Here is a 24,256-nt window from a genome sequence, read left to right as displayed (position 1 = left end):
AACTCAAAGATATTTCTTTAAACTGATCAGCATGAACCTTGCAGTCTTTAAAAAGTGAGTTTTGCATTCTGTCAATCATTTACTATCCTGGACATGGGAAAATATATGCTCTTGCTTAATTGATGAGAATCCCAGTTTATACATTAGGAGATATTAAAATGCCTTTTGAGTGATAGTGCTAGGAGCTATTTACAAATGCCCAATGATTCGAAAAAACCCTAACATGCTTTTTCCATTTAGTTAAAGATTTAGTGAATGCATCCACATAATCTCACAAAGTTCAGTTAGTTGTAACATTCCCCACCCCCACCCTCACCTCAGTATCAGTTTTTAGTCAGTGTCCAAAACCAGAAGAAGGATCATTTCAGTTGGTCAACTGAGAAGCACTCTAGTCCTGGTACCCTTTTAATATTACCTTACAACTATCCAACGGTGGGAGTTATTTGCTCTCCTCTGAAATCTAGAATCAGATCTGAAATTCTTGGCTTTCCCTAACTGAGTGATAAAGATCATGAAAAGGGGGAGATGGAAAGTAAGTATGAAATAGAATAGAATAACAGAGTTGAAAGGGACCTTGGAGGTCTTCTAGTCCAACCCCCTGCTTAGGCAGGAAACCCTACTCTACTTCAGACAAATGGTTATCCAAACTCTTCTTAAAAACTTCCAGTGTTGAAGCATTCACAACTTCTGGAGGCAAGTCGTTCCACTGATTAATTGTTCTAACTGTCAGGAAATTTCTCCTTAGTTCTAAGTTGCTTCTCTCCTTGATTAGTTTCCACCCATTGCTTCTTGCTCTACCTTCAGGTGCTTTGGAGAATAAGTTGACCCCCTCTTCTTTGTGGCAGCCCCTCAAATATTGGAACACTGCTATCATGTCTCTCCTTCTTTTCATTAGACTACACATACCCAATTCCAGCAACCGTTCTTTATATGTTTTATCCTCCAGTCCCCTAATCATCTTTGTTGCTCTTCTCTGCACTCTTTCCAGAGTTTCCACATCTTTTTTACATCATGGCAACCAAAACTAAATGCAACTATCCCAAGTGTGGCCTTAACAAGGCCTTATAAAGTGGTATTAACACTTTACGTGATCTCAATTCTCTCCCTCTGTTTATACAGCCTAGAACTGTGTTGGCTTTTTTGGCAGCTTCTGCACACTGTTGGCTCATATTTAAATGGTTGTCCACTAGGACTCCAAGATTCCTCTCACAGTTACTATTGAGCAAGGTACCACATATAATGTACCTGTGTGTTTTGTTTTTCTTGCCTAAGTGTAGAACCTTACTTTTTTCACCATTGAATTTCATTTTGTTAGATAGCGCCCAATGTTCAAGTTTGTCAAGATCCTTCTGTATCTTAAGCTTATCTTCTGGAGTGTTGGCTATTCCTGCTAGCTTGGTGCCATCTGCAAATTTGATGAGTTCCCTATCTATACCTTTGTCCAAGTCATTGATGAAGATGTTGAAGAGTACTCGGCCTAAAACAGAGCCTTGGGGTACCCCACTACATGCTTTCCCCTCCATGTAGATGCAGTTACATTGAGGACTACACATTGAGTGTAGTTGGTCAGCCAGTTATTAATCCATCTGGTGATGATGCTGTCTAACCCACATTTTTCTACTTTATCAAGGTTATGGACTACTTTTATCAAAAGCCTTACTGAAGTCCAAGTAAATTATATCAACAGCATTCCTCTGGCCCACTAATTTTGTCACTTTGTCAAAGAATGCAATAAGGTTAGTCTGGCATGATCTGTTTTTGACAAACTCATGACAAAGTATAACATAAATTGCTCTTTCAACTAAAAATGAGTCAATAATTTTAGCTCCGGTGCCATTAATAACTCATCATTTATGGAAAGTTGCCTTTTATTTATTGTATTTATTTAATAATCAAATTTGCATGGCCACTCATCTCACATAAAGTGACTTTGGGCACCATACAACCAACCCTATGAAATCCCATTGCTCAAAATAAAAATCTTGCTTATACCAAGATCTCAAGTAAGATTTCAGGGAAATATTTTTCTGATTCTCCATCAAACTACTATTTCTTTCTTCAGGAATGTGAAACCTGTGTTTTTCCATGTTTAGCATTGAACAATACCTCCCTTGATTTCTGGAAGACTTCCTTAGCAGTATCTGAAAAGCCATTTGTTCCTCACTTTTTAACTCCTGAATTGAATTTTAAACTCAGCATCTTTCTGAAGCCAAATATCTCCATTTTTATCTAAATTGGGACCTCACAAAAAACTAGATTTTAAAGTCAATCGTTGAGGCAATTCATGATAATCCTCTTCTTCAGTTTCAAGTATTTTCATAGCATTCAATCTCCCTACTGGGGCCTCAGAACCTCTCGTGGGAACTATACAAGTTCCCCAGCTGAAAGCAGCTAAGACCTTATTTCTGATGAGGACACCAGAGACCCTTTCAGAGGACAACCCAACAGGAATCTCTACTGTAGCCATACAGATTGTCTACTTAATAGCTACCAGAAACACTTTCCCATAAAGGCCACAGAGAAACTGACTAGAATTTCTACTGGACCTATATATGTTGCCTGTCTAAAATCTAGTAGGAGGTTCTCTCCCAAGGGGATACCAGAGAGCTGCTGTGAGGGCATCTCAGTAGGCCTGTGGCTGAATTATGGCTCTAAAATGCATATGGGCAGAAGGAGGATCCTCTTACCCTTCAAAGAGGAGGAAAGCATTCACCTGTAGCATTTTACCCTGAGGGCCCTCATCAAACAGAAGGGCCTGCTGGTAGAGCGGGTCATAGTTCTTCTTGACAGTCTTTGTTTTCTTCTTGGCCAAGCAAGCCCCATTTTCCAGCAGATACACTTTAACATATGTAGCTGTATTGGCAGAGAGAGGGAAATAAAAGCAGGCAGCTTAATAATAGCTATTCCACCCCAGGCTGGGAGGTTTTCAATGTTCTACCAGATGCATCTGTAGAAGTATATTTGCGCATTCCTGTGGGCGATGGCAAACCTGCTTTACCAATAAAGGAGAATATTGTAGCTCAGGATTGAAATGAGGAGTCGCATTTAAACTGTGAACTACAGGGCTGGTGCTCTCTCCGAGCTGGGTTGTTTTCTTGCAGATGTTTCATTATTTGACTAGATAACATCATAAGTGCTTGTTATTGAAGATGTTATCTAGTTTGGGTAATGAAACGTCCATAAGAAAACAACCAAGCTCAGGTCCCCTCAAGGATGCTTTCATGCTTGCAATAACGTTTTTGGCTGGCAAAACCCTCTGCAGGTAGTCCTCAACTTATAACTGGTTGCTTAGCAATCATTCTAAGTTCCCACAGACCCAGTTTCAAAATTCTGATGTTGGGCCTCCCTTGTGACTTCACTTGGGGTACTTTGGCCATTTGCAGCACCCCTTGGTCACATGATTGCGATTTACAGTGATTTCACCAGAAATTGGTCTTTACTTCTGGTTTTTGTCCCCCCCCAAAAAAAGCCCCATAATAAGCAATGGGTTTTGCTTAATGACCATGGTGTTACTTAATCACCATTGCAAAAAAAAGGTCATAAAACTGGGCTTGGTAACACGGCAACCTGTTTTATGACTCTCCTGGTTTATAATTGTAATTGCTAGATTCAATTTCGGATCCTTCTCAAGGACTGCTACCTGCATGTGCCAAGAAACTCAAATCCAATTGATTTGATTTAAGTGGAAGTTCTCAATCCTAGGCCACAGATATTTTATAAATAAAGAATGTAATTAAGTACATTTTAATGGAATTGCCTATTATATTAAAGGCTGAGTGAATCCAGTAACCCACATTCAATATAGTACAGCTATACCAACAGCTGTGTATGGGGATTCAACCCAGGAAACAGGAATACAACACTTAACAGGGTACACAAAGATACAAACATTTCCATTTATTGTAGAAAAGCCTGCAAATCCTTAGGGAAGGATTTCAATTACTTCCGTGCATTAAAATGGGATTCCCAGGAGTTCGATTCTGAGTGGCTCCAGGCTGGCTCAGCCTTTCATCCTTCCGAGGTCAATAAAATTAGGACCCAGATTATTGGAAGTTCTGTAAACCGCTTTTTGAGGGCCGTAAAGCACTGTGAAGTAGTATATAACCCTAAGTGCTATTGCTATTGAGATCTTCAAATCTTCAAATTACTTTGCCACTTCCTCCTGCCAGCTCTGTGTAAAGGACTAGAAGTGAAGGGAAGGAATTTTCAGTCTACTTTGGGTAACAACCAGATCCAGTTTGGGTAACCAAAGCAGCCGGGCTGCCTGCTTTTGACTGGGTGAGAATTTTGCTGTTACAGTAAAAATATTTAGCTTCCGAGTTTTTAAAAAGTTTGAATTGACTTCAGAACATATTAATTTGCTTAGACGTTTCTTGGTTGATTGGCTGAATGTACATCTGCGGTATTTTAAAGAACAGACATAAACTAGATGAACGACTTTCTGTAATTACCAAGAATTGTTCCAGACAGCTTTTCATCTTATCTCTATTCAGTCTTATCCGGGAAGGAATTACTTACAAGGAAAAGATTTAGCTGCTACTTTGGGTGTGAGGTCTCGAGCTTCTATCACTTCCACTTCTAGCTGTCCATTCCGGTCAATCATCGCAATGTGGACATCACCTAGGAAGCAGGAGCAGTAAAGTCAGCATGGACACAACTCAAGAGCTTTGTGCTGTCCACATGTGATTGTGCAAAATTAAGAGAGAGAAAGACAGTGTGAAAGGGGGAAAAGTATCCTTTATTTTTAAAAAGTCCCAAAACAGTTGGTGTGCATTCTTCTTTAATAAGCTGTTTGATTAATATTATTCCCCTGAGAAAAATGTCTTCCTTCAAAATTCAGTAGGATTTTTTTTGATGTAATAAAGAATAGCTTTTTGCCCTTCACACTTGTCCCATTTCCATGTGTGACTGTGGTGTTTTGGCTCATCTTAATGTTCTGTGGTAGATCTATATTAGGAGACCTTTTTAAGTTATGGAAACCATGGAATTGTGACTGAGCTGTTAGTGTTCTCCAAAAATTGCTGAATCGTACCTTCCAGGAAATCTAAGGAACACGGCCAAGGGTAAGAGAAATGGAAAGCGTATAAATTTAATCCATAAATAAAAATAAATAAATAAATTCAGCAGCACCAGGGGAATCACAGATTCTTTATCCATGAGTTTTTACCAAAATGAATTACACTCTCCTTAAATCAACATGGAAAATTAATTACAACTTACCTTGATCTATTCACATGTTAAGATAAAAGAAGCATGAATTAAAAATAGTCCTAGAATATTGTGTACATCCTAAAGCAACTTTAACAACTTGAGTCCCACTCCCCTTCTGAAATTTGCAGACAGCTAAACCTGATTCATGTCAAATTTACATACATACATACACATATACATATATGCACTCTACATGGTCCCTCACAAAACATGGACCCAAGGAGACTGTTAATTAAGAAAGATCCAAATGAGATCCTCCTCCATCAAATAACCCTGAACCTCAAAAGGGCTGATGTAGAGTTGTAATTGCAGGAATATTTCAATCTCGGATGGCAAACCTCAGATAAAGAATGTTTCCAAGCAAATACAACTCAGGTAAACAAAGTCACTAATCTAAAGGAGGATTAGAGAGAGGAATTAAACATATGTTAGACTTTAACTAGAGATAATTAATTTTATGGATTACTGTGCTAAACAGTAACGAAAGTTAAGCAGTAACCAAAGTTAACCAATGATGGAGGATAACTAAAAATGTGTATAAATGCAAGACTAGACTCCAATAAAGATCATCATGATTCAGTTGTTCATGATCAAACAACGCGACTGCCTCGTCATTACAACAGGCTGAGATGGTCACCAAAGGTTCACTCACCCATTGGTGGAGTAGCCAGTGTTTGTCGCCCTACAATTTGTGCTGGTCCAAGACCATCTAGGAAGTCGCTGAACTGGCTTTCAACTCCCAGCTTGGTTGTGGGAAAAATGAATCTGAAGGAAAGGGTAAGAAATACGGTTTGTGAGAAAAAGAAGACATAGCTTGAAAGAACATGCAGAAAAAAAGATGCACCCTTCTCCTCCTGCATTTTATTCCAGCACCTTCTTCCTGCCTTCACATGAGATGGGACAATAAAGCAACTGAAAGACATTTCAGTATTTGGGAGGCTCCTATCTATGAGCTAATATTAGCAGGACATTTTCCTTTTAAAAAAAGTGTAACACTTGTTTTTATATTCTCTGTGCAATGTCTACTCTTTGTTCAATGATTGTGTTAATGAATAGCAGGACTTACGTGCCCTCGGAGCTGTTGCTGTTAGTACTTCCATCAGTTGATTCCCGACTGCCTTGACGGGTAACCCTGTTTCTCATCTCCACAGCAATCCCAGTTTCTGTGCTGCGACGAATGTTACTTCGAAGTTTCTTTAAACTGCCATCTGGGAGGGGGGAACCACAAATAGAGTGTCAGGCAGTCCAGGGGCATCATCTCACAGCCAGGAAAGGATAGGACTTGTCCTACAACACATTCAGGGAGATCCATGCTGATACTGGTTAAGTTTTTTCCTGCCTACCCCTAGCCTTTGGATGGACGCAAAGGGCCCCGGTCTCCTGCATTCTCAAATGAAAGCAATCCCTTTTGAGTGAAGCAGGAATGCTGATTTGCCTCTCCTCCTCCTCCTTTCTTTGGAAAGCCATCAGAGATTGAATCTGAACAGTTGCCTGGGCAGTTAGGTCTGCTTTTAGGGTTAGTATGCACAGACAGTGTTATTGAATATCTGCAATGCCCATGTTCTACCAAGGGACAATTCCAAAAGTCTTCTGCCTTCTGTTTGCAAGCAAACAATGAAGCAAGGATGAGTAGTCACTACCAGAAGTTTCTCCCTCTGGGAGCCTGAGCAGATTAGACCCAGAAGGAGTGAAAAGCAAATACTCTGACAGAAATAGTGGCAAGTTGGGGGGAATGGCTGCCCCTGGGAGCAGGACCCATAAGAACATCTCACCCCTTGGGCTTCCCAAATCCAAGGACCAGCGCTGATGGTCTCTGCAGGCTTCCATATAACCCCCCTTTTTTAATGCTTTTGCTCCTGATCTGATGAAAAACTTGTATGTAATTGTTTTTTGTTTGGATAGACATCCACTTCAGTGAAATATAAATACAATAGGTGTATAAGTCAGGATATTTAGAATAAAGAACATAACATAATAGGGTTGGAAGGGACTTGGGGATCTTTTAGTCCAACCCCTTGTTCAAGCAGGAGACGCTGTACTGTTCCATACAAATGGCTGTACAGTCTCTTGAAATTCTCCAGTGATGGAGAAACCACAACTTCTGGAGGTAAGCCATTCTTCTCTGACAGGAAATCTCTCCATATTTCTAAATTGAATCTTTTTTTAATGATCTTCATCCCATTATTTCTTGTCCTGACCTCAGATAAAACCTCTTTTGTTGGTGACAGCTCCTCAAATATTGGAAGACAACTATCATGTCCTTCTCTGCCTTAGGCTAGACATATATCAATTGTTCATCACATGATTTAGCCTCCAGACCTGTTGAGGTGCTAGAAAGCGTACAGACAAAAGCAACAAAGATGATAGTCAGTCAATCAGTTGGTTGCAAATACATTAGAGGGGTCCCCAACCACCGGGTCATGACCGTACCGGGCCGTGGGAGTACCTCTTTACCGGGCCCGTTAAAGAAAAAAAATATTAAAAAATGGCGGCTTTCTTCGCCTTCCGGGTGAATGCTGCTGGGATCAGGGATCAAGGACACAAATGAAAGAAGGGGAGGGAGGAAGCAACCGAAGCCTGTCCTTCTCTCTGGCTCCAGCTCTCTCAGTCGCTTTCTCGCTCCTCCACCAGCCCAGGAAGAAACTGCTTCAAAGAAGGCGCGGGGGGTCAGCTGTTTGATCGCTCGCTTCCCGAGCCCGTTCACCGCCGCCCGTACGCCTGCTGAGTTCAATCCACATTGCTCCGTTCTGCCTGCCTGCCTGTCTGGTTGTTAGGGGCAACTTGGACCTCCATTCTAGAACAAAGTTTTAAATGACCATACTCTGACTATGGTATTTCTGCAGGCCATAGGATCAGGTATTGCGATTCACACAACAAGCTCACCCAGGTCATTTACAACCCTAACAGCCTCATTTGGACAATATACTAAGTTTGATTAATTTTAACCTTGGTTAGGGCTTTTTTTGCAGTTTAGAATGTCCCTGAATTCATTCTGTGTAGTTAGCTTGGTATTAAACATAGCAAGATAACAGTTTCTGTTGATTCTGAAGTCCTCCAATTCTAGAAAACTTCCAACTTTGTCTCTGCATGAAGATGCACTCCCAAATAAAGACCAGATTTGCAAACTGGCAATCTCCTGGACTCATATCTCTTGATAGATGGCCAGGAAAGCTTTCCTCTGACTTTGGCTAATGTTTCAGGTGTTTCCTGCATCAGGCGGCTTTATTCATGTTTATTCGAGTGCTTATTACCTCACAACCAGGCTACTGAAATTCACTGTGCATGGGCTCATCGTAAAGACCATTCAGAAGCTACGGTTGTCTACATGGTAATAATTCAATCCTGATTTTTCCTTATAACTCCACTTCTGAGAGAGTGGCTCTATTTGCCAGCTGGCTTCCAGGTACAATTCAATGCATCATTAGTGGCTTATTATGTGACACGAATAGGTCCTGGGTATCTGTGAGACCATCTCTTCCACATAAAATCTAACCATCTGAGAAGAACCAACAGAAAGCCCTTACAGGTGTCTTTCCATCAGGAATGATGAGGACAGAGAGACAAGAGATGAGCCAATTGTTGTTTTAAACCCAGAAAGTCATTAATCCAGGAACCAGGTAGTATGGGTTGTATATTACAATCCGTTTATTATAAGAGATGTTTGAAAAAAGAACTTCCTGACCCTGTAAAAAGTGAACAGACTTTGCCATAAAAAAGCAACAGATGTCAATCATCATTATCATCCCTATGCTACAGCTTGAGGTAAGGTACAGCAAAGTGGCAACTTACTCAGGTTGCATAATTAGCAAATTCAAATGTATCCAAGGAAAAAAGACTGTGGATCTGTCCTATGATCCAGCAAAGTTGCAATTCTTTGTGACCATGAATCAGAATGAAACAGGTCACATACTGCCTGCCTCCTGGTAGTGAAGGTACTGCACCTGACACCCCCAAGTAGACCATCTTGCTCACCCCCAAAACAATATCACTCCAAAGTCTATTGACTGAGTTTTTAAGGTTCACATGTGCTCCTCCTGGCTCACAGATCACTGTCTTCACACAGTGGTACCTACACAAAAACACCACCTGATTTTTTCATATGCCTATTGAGGGAGGAGGAAGAACGTTCTTCAGGGCACTGACATAAATATGACTGCTCCTGATTGTTGCTGTCAGGTTGCTTTATAAAATACAGGGTGTGCTGCTGTAAAGGCTGACATTTGTCATTGGCAAAGCCACCATTCTCAGGCCAGACAGAATATTATATAAACATGGAACAGGTATCCCCGACTCCCAAGGCCAAGAAAAGAACAGCTAAAAGTCTACTGAATAAAGAGTGGGAGAAAAGGATTAGGATTTAAACCCTGCTGCTGACATCCAACCACCCACCACTTGCATGTAGCTTAATTTCTACTTGGTGTGGGACATCTATCCAAAGCAACTGATTTATCAGCATTTAGCTCCCTGATGCACATTTAATTTTCTGGTCGGTAGTCCAACATGCCAAAAACAACTTGATCTTCCCCTACAAAGAGCCAACTTCAGAATTCACAACAATGAATTCAGAGCAGTAAATTTGCCTCTCCTCGAGGCTTTCTCCTGCTCCTGGGTCTAATTTGCAGAGCTGCACAGAAACTAATATTCTCCTGATCGGACAGGAAAGGAAACAACCCCTTCATGCTTTAGTTTTATTGTTCAGATACCAAGCTTTAGACATGATCTTTTCCTCTGGCAAAGGTGATGGGAACCCCAGTTGGTCAATCCCCTTAATGGTATGTGAGAATGACCTTGGGATACAGGAGGAAGAGATGAAGCTCAGCATCAATCAGATAAGAGGCAGCTGAGCCCACAGAAAAAAATGAGGGTGGAGCAAATGCCTCAGGAGGGACCCTCATTAGTTTCTTGAAATGTAAAGACGATGGTGGAGAGAGATATTTTCAGACTTGCAAGATTTTGTATCTCAACCTTGGTAACTTGAAGAGTTATGGACTTGAATAAGTGTGGAAAACATGCTGGCTATGGAATTCTGGGACTTGAAGTCCACACTTCTTCAAGTCACCAAGTTCAGAAATAATGACATAACCTTACAATTAAGATAAAATTAGTACTTCTAGGTGCTTTTGCTCTGAACTACGGTATCTCGCCTGACAATTCCCCTCAAAATGTACTTTACTCTGTAGAACAAGGAGAAGAATGGAAAAACGGACACCAGCATTTGATATAAGAGCAGTGCTTTTTCACTGCATGCTCCAAAGGCATTTCTGGTCCCCATGCCATTCCAATTCCCTGAGATGAACCAACGTTCCAAAAAAGACTACATTAAAAAAAAAAAACTAACAATAACATACTTCCATTGGCCTCTAGAACAAGTGCAATGCTAGGCATGGCATGAGCTGTGCATTCAATTCAGAACTAATTTTTGAAATATTAACTCAGTTTCTGAGGTTACAATTTACATCAAGTGGGAGCCTTGAGCTAAGGGGGTCTTTTCCAAGTCATCAAATCCACCCTTTGCAGCAGCAGAAATAATGGCTAATTTTTAGGCAGGAGAAAATTGCCAAATGAAATTACATCTTGCCAGATGCTCACTAGGTGGCTCTAAGAATCATTCCATTAATCACAGGGTTCGATATCAAACAAATTCCACATGAGACTATTTCATGCAAACAATTGTATTAAATAGACACACACACACAAAAGACTTCATAAACGTAGAAGGAAGTCTCCAGAACTGAAGATTTTAATGACAGCCAATTTGCTAACATGAATCTACAGCTGCAAAAGGTGTGCAAAGTGTAAAAAGCCAGATCTCTGACATATCTGCCACATTCTGCCTCCAAACTTTAATGCTACAAGAACTAGAAGCACATAATAGTTTGTAAAATGTCTGGAATCGCTTAGGTGAAATGGGCAGTATAGAAAGGTGATAAATAAAATCTGATTTTGCCATTTTTTTAAAAAAAAAATTGCTTTTTTTAAGATTCTCCTGGGATAGCTTGGAGAGCCAGTTTGGCTTCAACTTCAATCCAATATTTTAAGAAGCAATGATCTATTCCAATGATATTTAATTCATCCTACAATGTATTTCGAGAGCCAGTTTGTGTAATGGTTAAGGCATCAGGATAGAAACCAGAAGGTGGCAGTTGTAATCCCACCTTGGATACAAAGCCAGCTGGGTGAACTTGTCCCTTTTTCTCAACCCTGGGAAGGAGGCAATGACAAACCACTTCTGGAATCTTGCCAAGAAAACTGCAGACAGAAAACTGTCCAGACGGTCATCAGGAGTCAAAAACTGACTTGAAGGCGCATACACATTCCCTCTTTAGGATTACAGCAATTTTAAAAATAGATAAATTAGAACCATCAATTATCTAGAACTCAACTGTGCATTGCTACCGTTCCTTCCCAACCAATACATTATCTCAAGCAGTGGATCCTATGGTTTGAAAGAGCATAATCTTGTCAATCTTCCACCAATTGAAGCATCCATTCCATGATTGTTGACATCCTTGTAACACCAACAAACCTACTCTGAGATTTGCACTCCATATTTGGCAGATTTGGCCAGTTGGACTGATTTCCCCATGGCCCTTGTATTAGCACACATACAAACTCATTCCTGAGCATTCCTTAGTTAAGAATTTAGCAGGTGAATATGAACATTTTTTGCTGATTTCCAGGCACAAGACCTCACAGGCCATCCAATGAGGAACAGTTGTGGAAGAAAGCAAGCGGTGTAGTCTTACAAAAGCAAGAAAACAATTGGTAATATCCTTTTAGCTCCTTTTGGCATTCAATTTCTTTCCTAATCAACACTTCACATGCGCCGTGGTGTCTCATTCACAGGTCACCATGGCAACACTTCATCCTCTTGCCCCCCCCTCTCCCAACCCATTTCTTCTTTCTGTTCCTTTTTGCAAAACCAGCCTTGTGCTTTGTCATCCCATCACTAATACTAATTTATGTGCCGGCATCCTCCAGCAGGTCAGTCCCCAGAGGCAGGAAAGAGATCTGGCAGAGCTCCTACTGCCCAGAGAAAGGGTGTGAGCTGCAGACTTGAAGGGCCAGATACCACTCAGAGACATCAAGGGCGGATTTAGATATCTTCAATTTATAAAATCCCATCTGACTCTAAGAATCAAGATAGCAGATGAGGAGAAAAGAAGCAAAGGGGATCAACCTGGAATCTGTATAGAGAAGCATGCAAAGTGTGGAATTCTGCTGAAAGGAAACCCTTTTATTTATTCCTTCAGTCTGGGATGGTCAGGTCCCAAGAACCAAGAAGGACACATGGAGGTACTTAAGAATAGTTTCCTTTATTGTTCTTCATCTATAGACAGAATCTTGCCAGACTAAAGCAGCTGCAGTTTTTTTGGGGGAACCGCTAGGGATGGTATATTTTAATCCTCTTCCTGCTGACCAAACTTTCTAAGCTCCGCTACCTTTTTGCTCTCTGGATAGCCTCCCCTCCCTCCTGGGAATCCAGAATACATTCTACCACATGAATTCAGCTTTGGGCCACTGTTCTCCAATTTGCAGGCAGAAGGTGAACCTTCCCTACTCTCCCAAGAAGGAGCAGGTTCAGAAACACTTGCTGGCTGTAATTTCAAGGAATAATAATAATTTTTTTAAAAAAAAACAGCCCAAGAAAATCCTCCCACTTTTATAGTAGTGATAGTCCTTGATTTATAAACATAATGGAGCCCTGCCTATTGCAGTTGTATTGGTCATAAAGGGACACTACCTGACTGCCCCTATTTTACAACCTTTCTTGTGGTGGTCATTAAGAAATCAACATTAAACAATTGCTGCAGTTGTTAAGTGAACCCATTGTTCTCTATGGAGTGGGGTACTTTTACTGAAACCTGGCAGTAATCACTGGTTTTCAACAAAAATATCTTAAATTGCCAAGTGCCCAAAATGCAGTCATGTGACTGCAAGGAGGGAGCAGCTGTTGGAACTTTGAAACTAGGTCACAAATACCTTTTGGGGTTGTCCATCAGAACCTCAAACAGTCATTAAGCAATCAGTCATACGTTGAGGAGTACTATAACATCTACATCGTGCAGTTTTTCTCAACCACAAGGACTTTAAAATGAGGGGACTTCAACTCCCATAATTCCCCAGCCAGCATTTAGAAATCTACTCAAAGTTGCCAAAGTTTAGAAACATTGATCTATTGAAAGGGACAAAAAGTATGAAACTTGAAGATAAGCCTACATAGTTGGAGTTACAGAAGAGGCAGCTAAGTACTCAAGATGGAGGGATTCAAGCTGCCTTGAGTCTGCCCAATTCATCAGCTTTCTAATCTAAAAATTATAATTATAGTAGCTCTTAACATCTCCAAAATGTCCTCCTTCCATATCAACTTCTCAGGATCTAGGTTCATATGAAACTATCATGTGTTATTTGTGTTGAACCATGATTTCTGAACAGCCAGTTCAATAAATTGGGGTAAGACAGACCAAGTTTTGGCAAGCTCACTGCTAGCTCTCAAGAGGATGGCAAAAATACTCCATATTAAATAATTACTCCATATTTTTGGGAGGGGAATGTGGTGATAACCTAGAAGAAAGAGTGGATAAACCATTCAGGAAAAACAACAACTCAGTTCTAGGAAACCATGAGATGAATCTCAAAATAACCTCAGTTTGATTTTTGTCTCCCATAAGAGGGGGACTGGTCTTCAGGAAACACTGGTGGGCTTTCAAGTTTCTTTTATCATACCCTATAACAATAAAGTAGAATTCCTGCGATCCTGGCTATTTCCTGACCTGGCCTAAGGGCTCACTATTGTAGACAAGTAACGGAGATATTTTAGTTTGCGATAGATCTTGACAACTGTTATGTCTTTAACAATACAGGTCTCACTGACTCCAGTCTTGCAGACCCACACACTATTTAGCACTTGATCATCTTGGCTATGTTCAATCCAGGCTTTCATATAATGCTGTTCGATTATAATTTATGAATGATGTTAACATCCCAGTTAACTTTAAAAAAAAAACCCTCTACCTTTTTTCAATGTCTTGTTACATAAAACTGTTTTCACAAACTTATCCCAAATTTGACCCATTCAGGAGACATCCCTGTATAGTACACTCCAGAAGCCATTTGATGTTCTTCCACCAATAAGCATGGTCAACAAAAATGAAAATCCTTTGTCTCAATCTGACACTGTTGGAGAAGGTGTTCAGCTACAACAATCATTGTAGCTGAAATTCCCTGGGGATTCCAAATTGGGGATCACTGATCTATAGACAGAAAACTTTGTTTTGCACAAAATAATAACTAGTCATGTGAACCCTTGAGCATAATTCCTCATGTCCACAAATCATGTTCTTATTTCTTTCCCAGTTTGACCTACAGTCCTCTGAGGAACATTTCTGGAAAATGTTCAGCTAGAACATCACAGCAGGTAAGACTTTCAATGGGTTTGAAGGTCAAGAAGAGACCTGCTGGCGGCAGATCAGTTTCACACTACCTTTTATAGAACTAAAGCAAACAGCTCTATATAACAGCAACAACAGCAACAAACTGTCGCTGGGGAAGACCACAAGAGGGGCCAGTAGACTAATCTGACATGGCATCTCCTCCAGCTTTTTGAATGGTGACTCATCTCCATTGATTGTACACTGAACCATACTGGCCTTCACACTGTGAGTCATGCTCCAACTAAGGGAATGCTAAGGGAATGGCAGACTGGTTAATTCATTTATATACTACACAGGTAACTTGCAGAAATGCTTATTTTGGGAATGGTAGGCCTGCCAAGAATATTGATAGTACAAGTTGGCCAGAGTTGCTTGGGAGTTAGGCAGTGCCTAAAACTAAATATATAAATAGGCACAGAACTCTTTTTTTAAATTCAGAAGCCATCCCTGGACCAATGTACTCATATAACCTACATCAAAATACATAGATGCAAAGCAAAATTCTGATAAGCGGATTTAACCTCTCCTCCTGTACTCTATATCTGTCTCTGTCTGCACCCAATGTTCATTTTTTAAAATTTTTATAAATACAATGCAGTTTACAACAGCATTACAACTCACTGAGTAAACTATAATAACCAATTAAACATTTATTAGGCACAATTCACAGAAATAAGGGGACAGTTTGGGAGATAATGAAATTACAGCAAACAATATTGTAGGATTTTTAAAAAATATTTTTACAGCCAGGGAGAGAGACATTCTGGGAGATAAATTCATTCATGTTTAATCCCATGTTTTATTATTTGTATAAGTAACTCAAGGTGATGAACGTACCTAATACTCCTTTCTCCTCCTATTTTCCCCTCAACAACAACCCTGAGAGATGGATTGGGCTGAGAGAAAGGGACTGGCCCAAAGTCACCCAGCTGGCTTTCATGCCTGAGGCAGGACTAGAATGCAGAGTCTCCTGGCTTCTAGCCTGGAGCCTTACCTTCTATATCAAACTGGCTCTCTAAAACAATAGATGAAATAAAAACAGATAAATACAGAATTTCTATCTAAGGCAGCAAACCAACTCAATCTGTTTGGCTACGATACCATGGAATTGTACTTGACACCCGGTGACTGCAAGGATCAACGCTCCTGTCTCCTTCCTTTAATAATAACTCACAGTTCTTTCAAAAGACATTCTCATCATCTCTTTGATCCTGTCCATTCACCTGCCTTGCTTTTCTTCTACTTCCCTTAACCTTGCAGAGCATCACTGTATCTTCTAATCAACCACTTGCCCTAAAGTATGTGAGGCTTTCTTTGCTGGGTGTTTTTTTTTTTTTTTTGCTTCGGGGTGGGTGGGTGGGAGGGAATCAGCCTTCATTTGGTCCTGGATTGGTCGGCTGGTTCTTCTTGCAGGCCTCGGTATTCTTTGCAACTGTCTGCAAAACCTATAATTTGGAGGTGACTGTCTTTCATGGGGCTATGTTGTTAAATAGCAAAACTGCTGCCTGCCACAAGAATATATATAAATGCCAAAGGAGATTTCTTAATACATAACTCTTCTGCTGTCATGAAAAAAAATGGCTATAGCTTAGACAGATTTGAAAGCTCAGTTTGGAAGTAAAATCCCTGGATGCTTAGTATCACGTATATTCAATCGTTATTCTCATGTACTACATCAGTTACAAAACCTCTGGATAAGTTCTATGATATCATTCAGCTCCCGCTGTGCCTGTAAGCTGCAGATATTTTGAATCTGCCAATTCAATGGGCTATGAAGGTGAGGGGGAATCCCTTTGACATGGAGCCAAACAACAGTTTTGAACTCCCATCATCTTAAGCATTTTTTTAAAAATCAGATAATTTAATCATCTTCCCAAACATCTTTCAATTGGGCCTGTCCATGGTGCTGAACTTTCCCCAATAAAGCTGCAAGAAGATTGGGGAAGAGCTGGAAGATGAATTGCCAAGATCCCTGGTGACAGTATTGGTTGGAATGCAGTATTGCAGACTAACTCTGCCCATAGCTTGGAGTTGGTCTTGGTGGGCTCAAGGTTAACTCAACCTTCCATCCTTCCGAGTTTGGTAAAATAAGAATCCAGATTGTTTGGGGCCATACGCTGTCATTGTAATCCGCCCAGAGTGCTGTAAGGAGGTATGGGATGGACTAAGTGCTATTGCTAATTAAGACCTTCTGTGTTCATTTGGACATTGCTTGAACCAGATTCTGAAGTCACCAAATTGGAGCTGGGGAGCCATAAGAGAACCGTGAATTAATACATCTCCGACTGAAAATTAAAATTAAATATTAGAAGGTGAAAAAGCATGCTGCTGAGGTTTAGCCATTTGTTAAAAGGCACACAATGGGAAGATGAATAGAAGCTGCAGTGAAGTGTTTGGAGGCCTTGCCAGGGCGAAGGCCTTGGATTCTTCACCCTGATATTAAGGCAGAGTAGCCTCAAAGACTACTGTACACTGAGAATACTTTAGCATGCCAAACTTGACAACTATTAGCATTGGAGTAATCAGCTCATTGTGAAAAAAAATGGACTGATTCAATCTATTCATTCATTCAATCAATCAATCAATCACCAGGCTGACTGTGTTGTATGAACACTACCTGTCTGGCCTTTTTCCCAGACATCTTTAACTGACTAAAGTGGAGACACGGTAGTGACATGTCACAAGAATATTAAAATAGAATCAACTGACCCAGTTAAGGCATCAGAAGGGTCCCATTGAATCCTTCCCCTGCCACGCCCACCGAGCCACGCCCACATAACCAGTAGTAAAAAAATTGAATCCCACCACTGAATTGAAAAGTTCTTGCACGAGATAAAAAGAAAATAAGAATTAAAGACTTCCCAGGGAACACAGGTATTCCCAACAAATTAAGATTTCACAACAGCTATCCATGTTGACAATAAGAAAAAATGGAAACAAAATTGAATTATGTGAAACAAATTGGTTTTGAATTTGCTAATAAACCATTTAAGTGGTCAACTCATAAATTACATAAAGAACATCAGATTGAAATTATAAGAGGGAAATAGTAAACTAACACCTGATGTGGGTATACAAAAACTTTTATCAATATTAGTCTAATTTATACAGAGGACATAATATTTCAGTGAGGAAAAACAAGAGAGGAATATCTCAGAAAACAAAATCTACCAAGGATTACAGAAGTACAAAGACAAGTGATGAACTATAACAAGACATTTCAAAAGCTATTAAAAAGAATAAAGCAGAATAGGCAGCTGGACCAGATGGATGATTAGAGCCTAATTATAAATTGTTTGAGGATGAACGAAACCAGAGATTTTTCTTTTGGGATTAATGGACAGATAGAATTCTGCTTTTATATATGATAACCACAACGAGATTACAATGTGTTCAAAAGTGGAAAAAGTTCAACATAACCCCAATACAGGAATGGTTGGTGAAAATGATGGAATTTGACAAGATGAATACATTGACTTCCTTGATTAAAGAAAAAACAAAATCCACATATCTGAAAACCGCTTCTAGATTTTTTTTTAAAAAAGTATGAAATACAAAAAGGCATAGAAAAAAAATCAAATGGAAAAAAAGGAAGAGGTAGGGAAGAAGCAAAAACAAGGAATGAAGGCAAAAAAGAGGGGAAAAGTTATCGAAAAAAATAGCTCAATAAATCAATGACCCTTTGAACTAGAATAAAGTATAACAAATAGCATTTCTATAATCATAAACAAGTCTAATTGTTAAAACCCAAGGTGAAATTTTCATTTATTTTTGTTCCAAGGAAGTTTGCAAGTAGAAATGAAGCTGGATAAAGTCTTTTCTTTAATCAAAACAGTCAGTTTTGCCACCTCCACCAAACTCCATTAATTTTCACCATCCATTCTTGCTTCATAGATATGTGTGAATCTTTCCAGCTGTGCATATACAGAAGCCTTGTACTCTTGTCATATTTAAAAACAAAGGTATATTTTTTCAAGCTATTTGTCCATCAAACCTAAAAGTAAAGCCCTTGCTTTACTTGAACATTCCAATTAAGAATTCGCTGGGTTAAAATACCTATCTGATTCCAATGAGTCCAAGCTTTCTTATACGTCCACCAGATAAAGGAAAGGCTTTTCATCTTTCCAACTTACATTTGACACATTCTCATACAACTCTGACAATTTATCAGGTGCTAAATGCCAGTGGTACATCATGTTTTCAGAATTCTCTTTTAAAGTTATAATTCAATGTAATTTTCAGTCTTTACCCAACATATACTCCTACTGATCTAGCGTCAGGCTATAACCAAAATTTCTCGCCTATTTGATCTTACAATCTTTAACAAATTCATCTGTCAGGTACAATAAATCAGGAAGCAAGGCAGCTCAAATGACTCCAAGTTTATTGCACTCTAACGCTCTCTACGAGAATCTGAACTACTAGCAGTCAAAGTGAATTGGCAGTAGATAAGAGTCAACGGAATTCAAGGTGGGCTAGGCTTACACCTCTTGCAGGCATGAAGGGATTCGAGACTGATGGCATACTCGACCCCTCCTTCAAGCTCAGCCTAATCATCTCCTACATCCTCCTCCATATTCATTTTCAACAGGAATTTATACAACTTAACAATCATGTTAAGGTTTTCCTTCGGAAAAAGTCAGTAAAACAGAATACATCAACCAAGTTTATGTGGGTTATCATTTCTGTTCTAAAAATACCTCTTGGCCTTTTTTATAGAAATTATTTTAAGGCCTGCAAACATAAAGGAATTTTGGAAGCCAATCTTACTTTATATCTATTCCAGACTTTCAAGATGGAACAAAACTTGTGGTTTTGATGATTAGGAAAAAAATAGATAATAGAAAAAGTGAGCTTTTTTGTATTCTCACAGTAAGATATCTTTGCAATCATACTTGTATTTCCCACAAAGGAAATTGGAAGCTTTTTTCTATTTCTTTTTATCTTTTCTCTCTGCACTTTTTCCTTTTCTCTCTTTTTCTTTCTTTATTCTATGTAAGTTTTTGTTACATTTTATGTTCCCTTTAAAACTTTTAATAGAATCTCTGTTCTACTCTTGTTCTTTCTTCCATGCAGTCACAATGGTTCAAAGGGGGTTGTTTTGTTTGTTTGTTAATATCCCAAAATCTTCTCAAGTATTATTATCTAGCTGAATTAGCATGGATTCTTATTATTTCCCACCTCTCTATTTATGATTTCCCCTATTTCTTTTCTTAGCTTTTCTGAACATAATTACAACCTTTTTGAAACATCTCAAACGCACAAGTCTAATAAGGGCTCCAAATAAACTTCTTTTCAAACAGCAGCTGAGCTATAAAATGCCTACCAGAACCAGAACAAAATAATGCAAGGCCAGTCACCAAGATTATAATTGTCTCTTCTTCATACTGAAGAGGGGGGCTTTCCCCCCTCCCCACTTGGGCACAAATTTTTCCTCAAGCTTCCACAGCTGACAACCCTTTTTAGTTTTGAAAAAGCATTTCCCAAATCCCTTCAGTAGTTCTATATAAAGATTTCTTTTGTAGATTAATAATAGATGTAGTCCTTGACTTATGACCACAATTGAGCCCAAAATGTATGTTGGTAAGTGAAACGTTTGTTAAGTGAGTTTTATGACTTTTCTTGCCACGGTTGTTAAGTGAATCATTGCAAGTGTTAAGTGAAGTGACTTTTCTTGACATGGTTGTTAAGTGAATCATTGCAAGTGTTAAGTGAGGTGACTTTTCTTGACACGGTTGTTAAGTGAATCATTGCAAGTGTGAAGTGAAGTGACTTTTCTTGCCACGGTTGTTAAGTGAATCATTGCAAGTGTGAAGTGAAGAGACTTTTCTTGCCACGGTTGTTAAGTGAATCATTGCAAGTGTGAAGTGAAGTGACTTTTCTTGCCACGGTTGTTAAGTGAATCATTGCAAGTGTGAAGTGAAGTGACTTTTCTTGCCACGGTTGTTAAGTGAATCATTGCAAGTGTGAAGTGAAGTGAAGTGACTTTTCTTGCCACGGTTGTTAAGTGAATCATTGCAAATGTGAAGTGAAGTGACTTTTCTTGCCACGGTTGTTAAGTGAATCATTGCAAGTGTGAAGTGAAGTGAAGTGACTTTTCTTGCCACGGTTGTTAAGTGAATCATTGCAAATGTGAAGTGAAGTGACTTTTCTTGCCACGGTTGTTAAGTGAATCATTGCAAGTGTTAAGTTAAGTGAAGTGACTTTTCTTGCCACGGTTGTTAAATGAATCTGGCCTTCCCATTGGCTTTGTTTGTCAGAAGGTGGCAAAAAGTGATCACATGACCCTGGGACCCTGCAACCGTCATAAATATGAACTGGTTACCCATTTGAATTTTGATCATGTGACCATGGGGATGCTGCAACGGTCATAAGTGTGAAAAACAGTCATAAGTCACTTTTTTCAGTGCCCTTGTAACTTTGAGTGGTCGCTGAATGAACTGCTGTAAGTCGAGGTCTACCTGTATGGAAGACTGATTCATAAAAGAATATTGGCTATTCTTTTTTTATTTATCTATTCCTCAACATACAACGGTAATGGAGACTGCCCATTATGGTCGTAGGTCATGTGACCCTCACAAAACAGGTTGGACATGTGACGGACCCGGTTTTACAATTCTGCAGTCGTAAGTATGAATGCCAGAATCATAAGTACAAACACCCCAGTCACTAAGGGACCACCCCAGTCATTAGGTGAACATCATAGTCACAAGTGCAAACCCAATGTTTGCTCTAGGCACAGTTTTACTGGAAACCAGAAGTGCTGAGTGTTGGGAAAAACCATCTGTCAGCTGAAGTTGCCCCGATTGTTAGGAAAAATACACCCGGTATTCCATTGTAGCCTCTTAAAACCCCTGGTGGGATTGACCCCGAGGCCCCTACCTCGAGAGCCCCCAGACCCCATGGTTATAGGAGGCCAAACCCATTATGAGGTGCCGCGAATCCTTGATTCGAGGTGGCACAGGAGACAACTCCAATATTTGATCACGTGGAAGGGCTACCCCTTATCAGAGGCATCTTGGGTAAAGAGTAGGAACATCCAAGCCTTGTGACAAGGTTCCATACAGAAAACCCACCCAAGCTTGGGGGTGGTTCACCACCCAAGGTCCTATACCTGCAATAATTTGTTTTCTTTTTGTGTTGTACAGGTCACCTTCAAGAAGTGAGCGGAGTCGAATGTCAACTCATAAAATAATTCTATGGTCTTTTCGAGTTGCCAACAGAAAGGGAGGGGGAGCAGTGTGACAGCTTGCAACTGAAACTGCATTCCATAAATGTTTTCAAGATGGTAACTACCCTGTTTCTCCAACAATACGGCCTCCCCCAATAGGAAGTCCCAGCATGTTTTATAGGCATGAAATGAAATTAAGCCCCTCCCCCAAATTAAGGCCTATATTAAAACATGCGAAATGGGGGGGAATGGTGGGGGGGGCTTGCCGTTAGGAAGTACTTTTGTTGCACACCCGGATATGGTGCTACCTGCATTGACCCCGATACGAAGTGCCCCACCAATGCTGAGGTCAACATCCAAGCTGTCGCCGCCCACCTGAAGATGCAAGGGGGGGGGAATTAAGTCACCCCCGAAAAGACGGCCTAGCCATTTTTTCGGGGCTCAAAAAAAAATAAGACCCGGCCTTATTATATGAGAAACACGGTAGGTAACTGAAGTTTCTGCTGCGCAAAATTCTAACTGGAGCATGATTGATGACTTTTGGATATGGATGTGTCTCATTGGAGAATACAAATTATGATACATCCAGGGGTGGGGGAAAACCTGGGTGACAATGAATGATGTGTCTCAGAGTTGGCTATACCCAAGCGATGCCACACCTTTTAACTCCCAATAAATCCTTTTGAAGTTTTGGAAGCCTGGCTTGAGATTCATGATTTAAATGGGATTAAGTGCCGGAATCCTGACAGCTAGCCAACTCTGAGACTCTGAGACACTTAAGGCACTTAACCTTAACCTGACACCATCATAAAATGTGGTCACATGACTGCAGGATGCTGCACATGACTGTAAACGCACGCATGTTGGCAAGCACTCAAAGTGTGGTCACATGAGGTTGTCAGTTCCCTTTTTTAGGTAGGTTGTAATTTACAGATTACAGATTAACAGAGTTGGAAGGGACCTTGTAGGTCATCTAGTCCAACCCCCTGCCAAGCAGGAGATGCTACACTATTTCTGACAGATGGCAGTCCAGTCTCTTCTTGAAAGCCTCCAGGCTTTCAAGAAGCTCCCACAACTTGTGAAGGCAACTTCTGTTCCATTGGTAGATTGTTCTCACTGTCAGAAACTTTCTCCTTATTTCTAAGCTGAATCTCTCCTTGACCAGTTTCCATCCATTGCTCCTTGTCTGGCCTTCAGGTGCTTTGGAAAATAGCTTGACCCCCTCCCCTCTGTGGCAGCCCCTCAAATATTGGAAGATTGCTATCATGTCTCCCTTGGTCCTTCTTTTCATTAGACTAACTATGCCCAATTCCTGTAACCGTTCTTCATATGTTTTAGCCTCCAGTCCCCTAATCATCTTGGTTGCTCTTCTCTGCACTCTTTCTAGAGTCTCAACCTCTTTTCCATAATGTGTTGACCAAAACTGGATGCAGTACTCTGGGTATGGTCTTACTAAGGCTTTATAGAGTGGTATTCGTACCTCACTTCAAGTGATTAACCTTGAGTTTGTATCTATTGTTTGCTCTAATGTTGTTATGGTTGAAGCTGAAGTATTCATTGACAGGTAGGACATTGCAATGTATGATTTTATATACTATACTTAGATCAGACCGAAGACGGCATAGTTCAAGATTTTCTAGGTCTAGAATTTCGAGTCTGGTGGCATAAGGTATGCTGCAACGAGTAGAGGAGTGGAGAACTCTTCTTGTGAAATAATTCTGGACTTTCTCAACTGTATTAATATCAGATACGTAATGTGGGTTCCAGACTGATGAGCTGTATTCGAGTATTGGTCTAGCAAATGTTTTGTATGCTCTAGTTAGTAGTGTGATATTACCAGAGAAAAAGGAGAGTTACGTACTTACACAACCCATATTCCTACTCTGAGATTCATTTTATTTGTGTTTTTTGCCTGCCCTATCAAATTCTGGTGGCTGCAAGATGAATGGGATTCCCTTCGTTGGATGATCATAATTTGATCGCTCTTCTGGCAAGAGAAGTGCAGGTGGCGGAGGGAACATGAGCTGTCAATTAACCTTCCAACTCTTCCAAATGCCCTGGAGAAAGCAATGGCTTGCCAAGCAAGGTGCCAACTAGCGTCAGTTGATCCTGATACTCACCACTCAGCAAGAACAAAAACACATTCAGTGTCTGCTGGATAGAAAACAGCAACATGGATTGTTTTTCAAGGAGAACCATTGCATGCGGGGGAGGAAGAGGCAAAATGCAAACACAGTTAAGAAAAGGCAGAACATGATAAATTGGCCCTTTGGACTCTGAAACCAAGCCATGGTTCCTAAGATTTGGATTTGACCCCACATGGAAAGAGTGCTCTGTTAGTGTGAAAAGGAAACACACCTGGGAGGGGATGAAAACACACACGCATACAAACAAATTCTACCGTTCAAAGTTGCATTAACATACAGTATGCCTCATCTCA

General features: G+C 40.2%; 1 protein-coding gene across 3 annotated transcripts in view; it reads right to left on the bottom strand.

Annotated features, from left to right (window-relative positions):
• RIMS3 (regulating synaptic membrane exocytosis 3) overlaps window positions 1-24,256 on the bottom strand; it is a 65,278-nt gene that overhangs the window by 4,145 nt on the left and 36,877 nt on the right. For 2 of the 3 annotated variants that reach the window (XM_087970520.1, XM_026673680.2), the window contains exons 3-6: window positions 6,278-6,419; window positions 5,864-5,976; window positions 4,519-4,620; window positions 2,714-2,853 (exon numbers count right to left, since the gene is read on the bottom strand). In XM_087970520.1, coding sequence (XP_087826646.1) covers window positions 2,714-2,853; window positions 4,519-4,620; window positions 5,864-5,976; window positions 6,278-6,419 — 497 coding nt within the window. Of the gene's footprint in view, window positions 1-2,687; window positions 2,854-4,518; window positions 4,621-5,863; window positions 5,977-6,277; window positions 6,420-24,256 lie in introns of all 3 variants that reach the window. The other variant, XM_087970521.1, reaches the window with a different exon arrangement.

The sequence above is a fragment of the Notechis scutatus genome, chromosome 8 (genome assembly GCF_049901735.1).
Source record: "Notechis scutatus isolate UNSWTSFEM ecotype Mainland chromosome 8, rNotScu1.2, whole genome shotgun sequence".
Taxonomy (NCBI): domain Eukaryota; kingdom Metazoa; phylum Chordata; class Lepidosauria; order Squamata; family Elapidae; genus Notechis; species Notechis scutatus.
Note: the sequence above shows the minus strand (reverse complement) of the source record. Positions and strands in the feature narration are given on the sequence as shown.